Source organism: Melitaea cinxia, chromosome 30 (genome assembly GCF_905220565.1).
Source record: "Melitaea cinxia chromosome 30, ilMelCinx1.1, whole genome shotgun sequence".
In the NCBI taxonomy this organism is placed as follows: Eukaryota; Metazoa; Arthropoda; class Insecta; order Lepidoptera; family Nymphalidae; genus Melitaea; species Melitaea cinxia.
In genome coordinates, this window is record NC_059423.1 from 2,761,815 (window position 1) to 2,775,030 (window position 13,216).

Below are 13,216 nucleotides of genomic sequence, written 5' to 3' on the forward strand. Positions count from 1 at the left end.
TCAATTTACAAATTAAAATTATATTTGTTTTAAAACCTACAACTGATATGGGATGTAGATTCTATAGAAAATAATTGGGTGGAAATCTGCAGTTTCTCTTAAAAAAAACTGTATTTTATTACGACATTTCTAAAATCGTTCATGAAATACAACGCTGGTAAAACCATAGTAACATCTTAATTATATCTTAAATTTAGGTAGGTATATCGAAGCGTTTAGAAATATAATATTAAAAAAATAGACTATTTAATTGGACTTTACCAGCTTTAAGCGACATATAACTGATAAAAGGGCTTTTTTTCATTTAGAAATGGCTAACAATCCTCTGTGATCATATATATAAATAAAAAAAAAAAAAATTATAAGCGGTATTCGCAACGTGTGGACATCTGCAACGCCAGGAGCATTGTAAGCGCGTTGTCGACCCTCGACCCTCCCAAGGAGCTCTGGCTGACTTTCCTCACACACTACTCACAAAATTACTTGAGAGCATTGTCATTTAGCTTTGGTGCAGATTTCGCGCAACATAATTATTTCCTGCTGTGTTGTCTTTCAATCAAGTTTATAAAAATGCGTCACAATAGCTTTTCATACCCTATATTATTAAAACGCACGTGAAAACAACGCATTTCGTACAAGCGAACACCTTTACCAAAGACAACAAGGGTTCAAAAGTGGCAATAACTAGGAATTTTTTTAAGTAGAGATGATTGTTGCATTAGAGCTGAAATAGAAAAGTCATTGAATGAATAATTAAAGACGCCTGAGGTAAAGTTCATTCACATTATCATGTGGCGTCTTTGTTAATAAGCCAGTAAAAATAGAATTGAACCTTGCACTAACACACACTCATAACACGAGCTTTATTATTATTAATCCAATATTTTAAGAATGATCGGCCGAGATAGAAAAATCGGTTCATTAAATTGGCCATAAATCGTAAATGGTAAGTTTTACAAACGGTCACCAACCCGCCTGCCCAGCGTGGTGACTATTAGCAAAACACATGAGTTCACGTTATTTTTGGCGTAAACTTGTGGAGGCCTATGTCCAGCCGTGGACTGTATAGGCTGTAATGATGAAGTTTTACAAAAAAGTTTATGGGAAGTAAAACATGCGAAATTTTATTCTCTTCAATAATGATTTCAATAATTTTTGCTGTAAAGCGCATAGTTTACGAGATATCGGCCAAAAACATTTTTTCAAGATGGCGCTTGAAGCTTCACCTGAATCTGTCAGAATTTTGTGGTATTACGCTTAGTAAATTTAATGCTAGGTTGACCAAAAAAAAAAAACGCTATTTTACTGGCCTAAGAGTATTTTTTTAAGATTGAATGTATTGTAGGAATTTTTAAGCGACTTAAAAAAAAAGGAGGTGTTGCTCAATTTGTTCCGTTTTTTATTATGTGTATGTGATTTTGATGATTCTTTTTGTATTTAAAAGCTAGGGTTGTGTGGCCCTATTTAAATTCGACTTAGATCTGACAAGTAGTTGTTGTGCTATTTCTAATAATGCGTATTTATTTGACTATTTTGTCGACTGTCTACGTAGATAATGTTCTCAATTTATTACTTTTGAGTAAAAATTGACGTCTTTTGTTTGAATTCAAGAAATCAAAATCAAAATCAAAAATAGCTTTATTCAAATAGGCTCCAATAGCACTTTCGAATCGTCGAAAATAAAACTTTATCGAAATCGATCGAAATCAAAACTTTAAAAATTAATTATTATTTTTGTAAAAGTGAAGCAACCACCGATTCGGAATGTAGATTCTGCAAGTTTTTGTGTGATAACAAACAAAACTATAATTTTTTTATTTGTATGACGTTACGGTGATGTTGTTATTTATCTAAAATTGAATTAATTATAACATTTGAGTTTAAAAATCTTGAATGATAGATGTGGCTAATGAGGTCACTTTCAAACCAAAAAGACACTTAAGGACTGATAAAAAATTATTTAATTTAACTTAAAAATTATTCAAACAGTTCAGTACCTAAATTCTTACAGGCAGGCATAGTTTGAAGGTTAATGATTCAATCAAAATAATAAATATTCTACCTTATAAAAAGAGAACAATTACGAAAATTTTCCATTTGTATAAAATACTTTGATTGTTTGTGGTGTCATTTATACACAGAAGTCATTACGTTAAATGTAAATGCGCCATATTTATTATGCTTCAGCAATTGATTCACTAACTAATATAATAGCAAATAAACCTACTTTTCTACCTTTCTTATCCGGAGTAATATTTTTGAAATGAGCACTAAGCTTAGTTAAGTCTCAGTTTAATTATAATTTTCTTCTTTTTCTATACAACTTGGTCGGCAAACAAGATCACCTGATGGTAAGCGATTACCGTAGCTTATATATGTTTGCAACACCAGAAGCATCGCAAGCGCGTTTCGGACCCTTACTCGCCACAAGGACATTTATTATTATTTAGCTGTGATCTTCTGTAAGGTCGACGTACTACCCCAGTCTGGCTGCTCCATAGTCTGAGCAGGAAATTTCCTGCTGTGCCCTACATAAATTAAACTTACTTCTTACCGAGAATAACGATCGGTGTCATGTTATATGAGCTCTGTGACATGTGAGATAGTTCTGCCAAGAAAACTACAACTAACAAGAACACTCAGAACAAGAAAAAATGTATGTACTCGTACAAATGCAAATACCAAGACACTCGGTGTTAACGAAACATTTCTTTATAACTTTACCAAACGGTTACTTGAAATATATTTTTTTAGTATATTATTTCTCATGTATACATGTTCATGCCGTGTGGTGTCGGCCGAGTAGAATAGCACCAACCCCTTTCTTCCCGTGGGGGTCGTAAAAGGCGACCGAGGGATAAACCTGGCTCATAATTATCAGGGTCCTGGAGAAGAAAAACTTCATTCGAAACCCGGAAGGGGGTCTCCGTCAAGCATTCGTGGCATAGCTCTAAAATGCGAAAGACTCCTGCAGCCGAACTGGCTCTACACGTATCGACTGTTCGTTCTTGTGGGCCTAGCTAGTGAGGTCGAGAGGGTGGCGCAGAGCTTAGGCAACGTAGCGTTTTCCTAAAAAGTGTCCTAGGCGACACAGTGTCTGTCTGATACTGTCTAAATCGTCTGCAATAGACGGACTAAGGCCAATGATGTATGCTCATGGTCCGGTTTTAGAGATTCAGTCAATTTTGTCTTCTGTGTACTCCTTGATATTAATTAAATTCGTTATTGTTTGGCTTTTATTTATGTCAATTACACATAAGATATTTCAAAAATGTCGTGTTTCCTAATTAATGTAATAACATTTTTAATTACAATCAATAATAGTTTGAAAAGTCATGTACACGAATGCATATTCTTAGTAAAAGTAATTTAGTAACATAGTCGTAGGTGAAGCAAAGTGAAAAATTTAACTGAGGTAGGGCACAGCAGGAATTTCCTGCTCAAAATATGGAGCAGCTCGAGTGGGGTAGTACCTCGACCTTACAGAAGATCACAGCAAAATAATACTGTTTTCAAGCAGTATTGTGTTCCTGTTGGTGAGTAAGGTGACCAGAGCTCCTGGGGGGGATTGGGGATTGGGTCGGCAACGCGCTTGCGATGCTTCTGGTGTTGTAGGCGTATATAAGCTACGGTAATCGCTTACCATCAGGTGGAGCCGTACGCTCGTTTTTTGCCGATTTAGTGACATTAAAAAAAAGTACGGAAGGCGAAAAATTACTTAAAAATTTAATTCTAAAATTATAAATTAAAATTATAATTTATTAAATGTAATTGAATAGCAACTACTAATTATACAAAGAAGAGCTATTACCACAAATTTCTTCTGTTATATGATACCCTAAATCCTAAGTCATTAACAACAGAGTCTTTACTATAAGGTACAGTTTTTAGTAACTAAATTTCCAATTACTGACTTAACTTTTCTCTTGATAAACATATAAGCCAAAGGTAAAAAATAAACAAATGAATTTTATGATAAAAACTTGTCCTAATCACATATTTTTTCTGTTCGTTACAAAGACACTAGTTAACTACTGCGTAAATTACATACAACATGTGAATCTAATTACGTATCCATGTGTAAGTGAAACCACACAACACATCTAGTCCACAAAACAAACAATTCGCTAGTGACTATTAACATCGTCGGAACTGCAAAATCGCATTTTTTTGTTTATTTCATAAAACGTTCCCAAATAACCGAGTCTATCACCAGCTGAAGAGATTTTTTTTATTTTATGCATATATTATTTAGTTGTGGTACTTCTGACAAATCAGTACCTATTAGTCTTAACCCGTTAAAAATGTAACAAGTGACTTTTCTCATATTTACACATTAAATACCGGCTAGTAATAATATTAAAAATAAATAGCCTGTACAGCATTACTTTAAAATTTCATGATCCTGCTTAAAATAAGTAAAAAAATACACGCAATTTAGACTTTGAATCCTGTTCTTTCCTGTAAAGTTGCTGTTTTTCACATCCGACGTTTTTAATAGTCATGGGCGAATTTTTCATTATAATGGAACAACTTTTTCGGATTTAATCGCGGTCTATTAAGTTTTTTAGATGCCTCCCTTGACCATGGTATAGTTGCTGCAGAGTATCTGCACGGTCAAACATCTAAAAAACAGAATAAACCGCGATCAAATCCGAAAAAGTTTTTTCATTATAATGAGTAAAATTCGCTTAAACATTAGAAAAAAAATTACAGTTAAAATGAATGTCAAAGCATTATTAGAAGATGCCTCGGCCCAGCGAAAAGTTATGCAGGCAGCCATTTTAAGTGGTGATTCATTAGTGCAGAAGTTTTATGAAAATGCAGTCGTCTTGATACCGGTGGATCCGGATTTATTGGCAAGCGCTTAATTTATAAAATAATGGGGTAAGTTCACATATATTAATTGGTTATCAGAGTATTTTGACCTTTCCAAATTGTTAAGCTAGAAAATATAAATAAATATTTATCAATATTCAGAAATAAGAAAAAAAAAAACAAAACGAGTGGTTTAGACCACAAAACTGAAGTAAAACTTCTGCACAATGGGGTAACGCTCTCATCACGCATAAACCAGCTTACTTCCCAAGTGAAGCTTGCGTAAAGAAGTTTTACTTCAATAGAATAATCATTACAGCCTATACAGTCCACTGCTGGACATAGGCCTCCACAAGTTTACGCCAAAAATAACGTGAACTCATGTGTTTTGCCCATAGTCACCACGCTGGGCAGGCGGGTTGGTGACCGCAGTACTTGGCTTTGTCGCACCGAAGACGCTGCTGCCCGTCTTCGGCCTGTGTATTTCAAAGCCAGCAGTTGGATGGCTATCCCGCCATCGGTCGGCTTCTTAAGTTCCAAGGTGGTTGTGGAACCTTGTTATCCCTTAGTCGCCTCTTACGACACCCACATACATACTACACTTACATAGAATAATAGCTGCATATTATTTTACTTTGTAACTATTTTTGAAATTTTTTATTATATTCCTGCGTAATAAATGACGATTAGATTGGTTTTTTGACCGACTTCAATTAAATGAGTAGGTAGGTAGGTATAAGGTAGTACTTATATTTCGTTGATTAACTTTTCGTCTTCTTTGATGATGTTACTTATAATTTTATTACTTTGCGATGTAAAGTAAATGAGCTAGGGCAGAGCAGGAAATTTTCTGTTTAAAAGTTACTGCTGTCTAATGAATGCATGCAAAAGTAGGTATGTGTGCGTGTGTGTTTTATAATAGTTTGAAAATTTCCGATTTCAATTGCTCTTATCTTTAATTTGTTTATTTATTTATTTTTAAATAAAGGTCGCTAACACAGCATTCATTCACTCACCTAATAATATACCGAATAATATTCAGTTGTTAGTGATTATAAAATTTTGAAAACGAAAAACAGCATTAATAACTGTTGTTTATCTATTTATATCTACTTATATTAAAACTTTGTACTATTTCGAATCGAAAATTGTGCGGACGGAGGAGTATGAAATTTCGCACTCTTATAGCTTACTAGCTGACCTGGCGAACTTCGTACCGCCTTATTTTTGTTTTTTAAATACAATAATTACATATATCGAAATAAAATATAGCCATGCACACGGTATGCAAATTTTATTAAAATCGGTTAAGTAGTTTAGGAGTCCATCGCAGACAAACAACGTGACGCTTAATTTTAAGATATAGAGGAGTGTAGAATGCCAATATAGTTTTTAATTATGCATAAAGAATACATTAAATCCATTAAAAAAAAACCTTGCACACACTACCATGTATTTGACACAGTTACACAGACATTCTCTTTTGTTTCATGTTCAAACATATGATTTAAATTAATTATGGTTGAATTTCGACCACTGGGCGACCACTAGTTAATTTTAATAAATTGTGTTTGCAGGCAAACGAAAAAAAAACCGACTTCAATTACATACAAGTAATACAACGTAGATCGACGAAAAAATAGTCAAGCAAATGGGCGTTATCAAAGATTACTCAAAAATTAGTTATCAGATCTCGATGAAATTTAAATGTGACCACATGATAAACATCGGCTTTCGATTAAATTAAAAATCATCAAAATCGGTACACCCAGTAAAAAGTTACACAGTTACAAAGTACGATTTCAAATGCCGGTGTGAGGATAAATCAACAATGATTTTTGTCACACTATCGAATGCAATTTTTTAAAAAGATTCTTTGTATTTTAAATGAATACAAATTAAGAAAAAATATTCATTTATATCATTTATAAATAAAAAGACAGTCATGACGGTTTTAGTGACAAATAATAAGCCTTAATATACATTTTGAAGCTAAAGAGTAATTGGGCTTTCTTATAGAGAGGCCATGTTCCTGTTGCAACGATAAGCATAATTATGACAAATCTTCAAAGCTGTTCCAAATTTATTTCAGCTCGTGTAACATTAAAAAGATGTTCATTTTACTACGACAAAAGAAAGGGAAAGGTATTCACGAACGACTCAAAATTATTTTGGAGGATCCAGTAAGTTGATGCTTTAAAACATTTTGGAATTTTTATTTTGGTGCACTTCATCAGCAAACTGACTCTGAGATCTACTCTACTGATCTACAAACTGCACCTGTACTTTTAAGGAACTTACAGTTTTCAGTGACCGTGACCATGGTTGTAGACACCACTTTGCGAGACTTCGGAAGTTTCAAAAAGATAATTGTGGGAAGTCCCGTGTATATAAAAGTGTTTACGCTATTTTTATACTACTACAGTGCAAACAAGTGTTAGGTCGCATTATTGTAAGTAGCCTTGAATGCCTGCAATACCAGGCCTATAAGAAGCGCGTTTCTGAACCAAGCCTCGACACTCTCCAAGAGCTCCAGCTACCTTGCATACAATGGAAACACAACACTCCTTAGGAGCATTATTTAGCTGTAATTTTCTGTAAGGTTGAGGTTCATGAATAAAGAGGGTATCACTGAAAATCAGTGTTGGGTTCTCAAACCCAATTTTAAGCTGAGTGATGATTTTGGGGTACAACACATAATTACAGACATTGTTTACATATTATTATTATTATTATTTATTATTTCTTTTATATTTTATTTTAAATAAACTGTTTTTTATTATTATTTTTTGTTTTTACTTATTTTTTTTTGTATAAGTATTTTAATCGTTAAGTCTCTGCAATGTTTGTGATATCCCAAATAAATATATTTTTCTTTCTTTGCTTTCTTTCTTTCTTCTCCAGTCGGGTTACTTCAGATTCTGAACACGTAATTTACTGCTATGCCCTACCTCAGTGTATTTTGTATTTTTTTCTCACAACGATTTTCTTCATCATTTTTTATCACCGAGAAAGAATAAGCTTCAATGTCTTTTAGGTCTTCGAAATGCTCCACAACGAAAAACCCGATTTTGTGAAAAAATTGGCAATAGAAGGAGACTCAGCTGAAAATTATCTTGGAATCGATGAGATGACATGGAGATGATTAGCGATGAGGTATTGTGGCAATCTATTATATATTTTTTTATATAACTAGGTCGGCAAACAAACGTAACGGCTCACCCGATGGTAAGCGATTACCGTAGGAAATTATGAAAGAACTAACTAGGACCAAGTTTTAATCCAACTAAAAGAAATAAAAACCACTTTTTTTAAAATATGACTGGGTCGGCAAACAAGCGTACTGCTCACCTAATAGTAAGCGATTACCATAGCTTATAGACGCCTGCAACACCAGAAGCATCGCAAGCGCGTTGCCGACCCAATCCCCAATCCCCCCCAGGAGCTCTGGTCACCTTACTCACCAACAGGAACACAATACTGCTTGAAAACAGTATTATTTTGCTGTGATCTTCTGTAAGGTCGAGGTACTACCCCAGTCGGGCTGCTCCATATTTTGAGCAGGAAATTCCTGCTGTGCCCTACCTCAGTTAAAATATTATTAATATTACGTCACTTCCGTTATATATCTTTGTTACGATTTTAGTATCACATTTTTTTCAGTTCGGTCGCCCAGCTAAATGTCAAGCCTGCCGTAAGGAACTTCGTTCTAATAATATATGCGGAATTTTAACTAAATTTACACGATTTAAAAGTATGAGAAAATTAATGTTATCTTAAGGTCATTCATTATACGATTAAGGGTGAATCACTTTTGTCGTACCTACTTGTACAAAACTAAAAATATTTTTGTGAGTTTCGCATTAAGATAATAGTTCATCCTAACCAAGTGCTTTGACCAATTAAATCGTAATAAATTAGAACGCCTGTATGATTGGCTCAAAAATCTACTACTCAATTTGAGCATGGCAAAATGTAGGACAAATATAAAAAAAAATGTATGTGAAAGTTTGAAAGAGATCGCCCTATGGAATAAACCTCATAAAAACATGGAAAAATGCCGACCAAATTTTAAAATTTCAAATCTTCGGTATGAGAATTTGGTCTGCGTTTATCTATGTTTTACGAGGTAATAAGATTTTACTGTAGGGGTACCTACTTACTTGATAGATCCAAAAAAATCTGAAACTTCGAAATAATTGCAAAATTGCATTTTTCTAAAATACTCCTTGCTTTATAACAAAAAAAAAAATTGAAATCTGAACTTAATATGTTATTGGCATTAACCTACATTAAATAAAGAAATATTTATAACTGTCGTCTAAAATATTAATGGTTTTTTTAATATTGTAATTTACTTCAACAGCTATATAAACATAAAGTGTAGCGTTTCCTTTCATAAAAGAGAATGTTTGGAGCTTAATACGCTTTGTTGCGTCACTATAGGTAGGTGGATTGTGATATTATAGATTATAAATATTCATACAAATACAATAAGTAGATAAGAGCTGTTTGGTATACAATAACACTGTTTGCTCGCAAACGAAACAAAAAAATATGACTTGAGTTTACACCGAACAAGTAATATATCAAGGATAGTCGAAACAAAATTGTCAATTAGATACGCGTTATTAGGTTTAACTCAAAAAGTACACGTCAGACTTCGAATAAATTTAAATGGGACCACAATACAAGTACCAGCTTTTGATGAAAAAGCATTATCAAAATCTATATACTCAGTAAAAAATATATTTTTTTTCTAAATAATATAAGACTACACCATACATGGTATTAGGGCTACGAAAGTACGAAAGCTAAATGGTTCAAACGTGACGTGGACTTAAGTATTATGCTTTACTTATCATAGATAAACTTTACATATTAATATCAAAAACAGGTAAATCAGCGAGGGACAAATAGTTTTAAAAAATCAATAAAAAAGTTTCTAGTTGTAGTTTCTAGTTGTCTAGTTTATTTGAAAAAAAATTGTAGGTATTACTAGTCTGTGTTCAACTGTTCAACAATTTAAATAAAAGTTTTAGTATAATAATTATGACATTTATTTGTCTTATTAATAATAACTAGTAAGTTAATTTTAATAGCTTTCATTAACAAATAATACTTACGAAACGAGTTATCTATTCATAATAGTCGTATCATAAATGACGAAATATCTTGACATTATATCAGTACAGTCCATTCAATCGAGCGAAACAGTACTACGCGAATGTTTGCGAAAATGGCGGGAAAGTTTGACGTTTACATTTTTTTAAATTTAATATCTATTGTCATTGGACACGAGTTGACGCAAGTTATTATGTTAAGTAGGCATAACATTCGAACGCCTTTGACGTCGAACTTGGAACGATTTTCACCAAACGTTTGGCCAACATGGGACCAACAAGCTGGTTACTTGACCGCCAAAGGAACAAAGTTAGAAGAATATATGGGTGAATATCTATCAAAGTGGCTTAAAAAAGAGAATTTGCTTAATGAAAATTGTCCGGATGATAACTCTGTGTATATATATGCCAATGGTGTTCAAAGGACACGTAATTCCGCAAAAGCTTTTGCTCACGGCGCGTTCCGTTTATGCAATGTGACTATTCATAGTATTAAGTCTTACGAAATGGATCCAACATTTAATCCAATTCTAAAAAACAATTCAAAAGAATTAAAAAACGCCATAATAAAGGAAATGAAAAAAAAATTAAACAAACTCGAACTAAATCAATCTTATCGAGACCTAGAAGAAATTATCGATTTAGAAAATTCGGAAATATGTAAACAGGATAACTTATGCAGTTTTGTAAATACAAAAGACAATATTTACTACGAAATTGGAGAAGAACCTAATATAATTGGCCCTTTGGCATACGGAAACGCAATTATTGACTCCTTTATTATGGGTTACTACGAAGGAATGGCCTTAGAAAAGGTTGCCTGGGGAAAAATAACCACTGCAGAAAAATGGAAATCCTTAACAAAAATTACAAAAGAAAATCAAAATATCCGATTTAATAATACGATTATAGCAAAAGAAGTAGCAGAACCATTAATCAATTATATTAAAGAATTGTTTGAAAGTAAAAAGGCACCGAAATTTACTCTTTTACATGGCCATGATTCAAACTTAAATTCAGTAATGGCTGCGTTCAGGTTTAAGTATTATGTGCTGCCAGATCAATATGAGTATATTCCAATTGGCGGGAAATTAGTTTTTCAAAAATGGCGCGATACAGAACGTAATATTGATTTATTAAAAGTAAACTATGTTTATCAGACGGTTAAACAGTTAAGAGAAGGTATAAAAGCGACTGAAGAATTTCCACGTTGGTACGAAATGGAAATTTCTGGATGCCCCATTGACGAAAATGGATTTTGTCTTTGGGATGATTTTATGAAAATATTGAAACAGTTTTAATTCTATCGGTATACCCATATAATATATTTTCAACATTTATATTCTTGTCTTTCTTTTTAAGTGTTTAAGTTTTATAATAAACAGTTATTTACAACTGTCATTTTTTATTTTTTATCTAGCTTTATAGTAATAAGAAAACATCATAATTATATTTTTGACTTATTTGTTACAAAATTTTATTCATGAATCATTAAAGTAAATAGTAGATAACAAAAAATTTCAAATCACTGTTGATCTTATTTTACTGATGCAGGGTACAACATGAAATATTCTAGAGCAGCTCGACTGCGGATGTACCTTAACATTCCAGAGGATCACAGCTAAATAATACTACTTTGAAGTATGTAGCAAGCTGTGGTGAGTAACCAGAGGTACTGGGGAGGGTCAGGGGTAGAGTCGGCAACGCATTTTGCATGCATCGGGCGAACCGTACGCTTGTTCGCCAACCCAGTCGTATAAGCAAATTTTGCTGTAGATAGATAGTTTTAGTGCAAAACAACAAATTTAAACACTAACTTTTTCCGTCCAAAAAGAAGACTGGTTGGTTCGACCTACATGACCTTCAAAGTTTGTATGAAAGAAAAATTAATATCAAATGATATATTATTCACTTAAAAGAATATGGTGGTACGAAGTTTGGCGAGTTAGCTAGTACATATGATTAAATCCTGATTACTTTACTTTAGCTAATTTTGTCAGCTACTTTGGAATGAAATTTTGTGCCTCTTGTAATATGCTGTCTGTATGTGTCGTGTCTGTGTGTAATACAAGTCATAAATCATTATTTTATAGGATAGCAAAAGCAAGATTTTAAAGTTTCTCGTTCATGAACTAAGTGGGCTAGGTTCAACTGGAGCATCTTTTCTGTAGAACAAAACATTCACTTTGAATATAAATTTTAGTATTTATGGTAAATATTTAATTTTAAAGTAATTTAACAAAAAAAATGAATTGTTATTTTAATTTATTAATTAATTAATTAATTTATTTTATAGGCAATCCGACAGCGTTATGTTAGAATAGTATGTTACAATATAATGTACAAATGTGACCAAAATAGGATCACACTGATATATAAAAATGTTATTCTTTATAAAATACATAACTAGACACTATATTTAAAAAATAACAGAAAGTAATAAAAAGTAAACGGCTATGTTCCGTCCCCTCCACTGCAGTTAGAGGTGAGTGTAAGATATGAAAAGGTGAATGCGTGTTCGTGTAGGTGTGCATGTTAGACGAAGGTGTATTAGTGTGGGTTTGTGTATAAATCTGTAGGTGCTGGTTTTGAATATTTTTGATGATACTACGAAAAATGCATCATTTTGATTTCTTTTTTAAGTGCCTTCTTCGTTCTTAGGTAAAACAGGTCTAAGTTTGGATACTGCGTATTATACGTAGTACGTCTCGGTCCTCTGCCGTATTGTCAATACAATACGGCAGAGGACCGAGTTACGTGCGTAATTAGTTCTTACTCGAGGTGTATAGAACAATGGTTTAATATGTCTAGAGCGTCTTGATGGTATTCGGAATTCAATCTGAGACAAAAGCTCACTGCAATCTATTTTCCCACTCACGATATCATGCAATAAGATAATATCGTACTGCTTACGACGTTGGGATAGGGATTCAATTTGGTAGTGTTTACATGAATCAACATAGGTGGGACAGATTCTGTAACTTTTGAAATTTAAAAGTGTTATAATTTTTTTCTGGAGTGATTCAATCCTGTCGATGTGTACATTGTATACAGGGGCCCATATACTACAAGAGTATTCCAGTATAGTTCGAACGAAGCAGAAGTATAAAATTTTGATACAACCTATATTTTTAAATGTGTTGCAAACTCGTGATATGAAACCTAGTCGACTATATGCTTTAGAAATTATTGTATCGATATGATTTACAAAAGTCATTTTCGAATCTAGTATCACCCCTAGGTCTCGAACAGAATCGACTTTTACGATGGGGACA

General features: G+C 33.1%; 1 protein-coding gene across 1 annotated transcript; it reads left to right on the forward strand.

Annotated features, from left to right (window-relative positions):
* The first annotated feature begins 9,958 nt into the window (after positions 1–9,958).
* LOC123668207 (glucose-1-phosphatase-like) lies at positions 9,959–11,337 on the forward strand. The gene has a single exon (XM_045601995.1). It carries the CDS (start codon positions 10,046–10,048, stop codon positions 11,240–11,242), a length of 1,197 nt encoding a protein of 398 aa, XP_045457951.1. The 5' UTR covers positions 9,959–10,045; the 3' UTR covers positions 11,243–11,337.
* Positions 11,338–13,216: the final 1,879 nt, after the last annotated feature.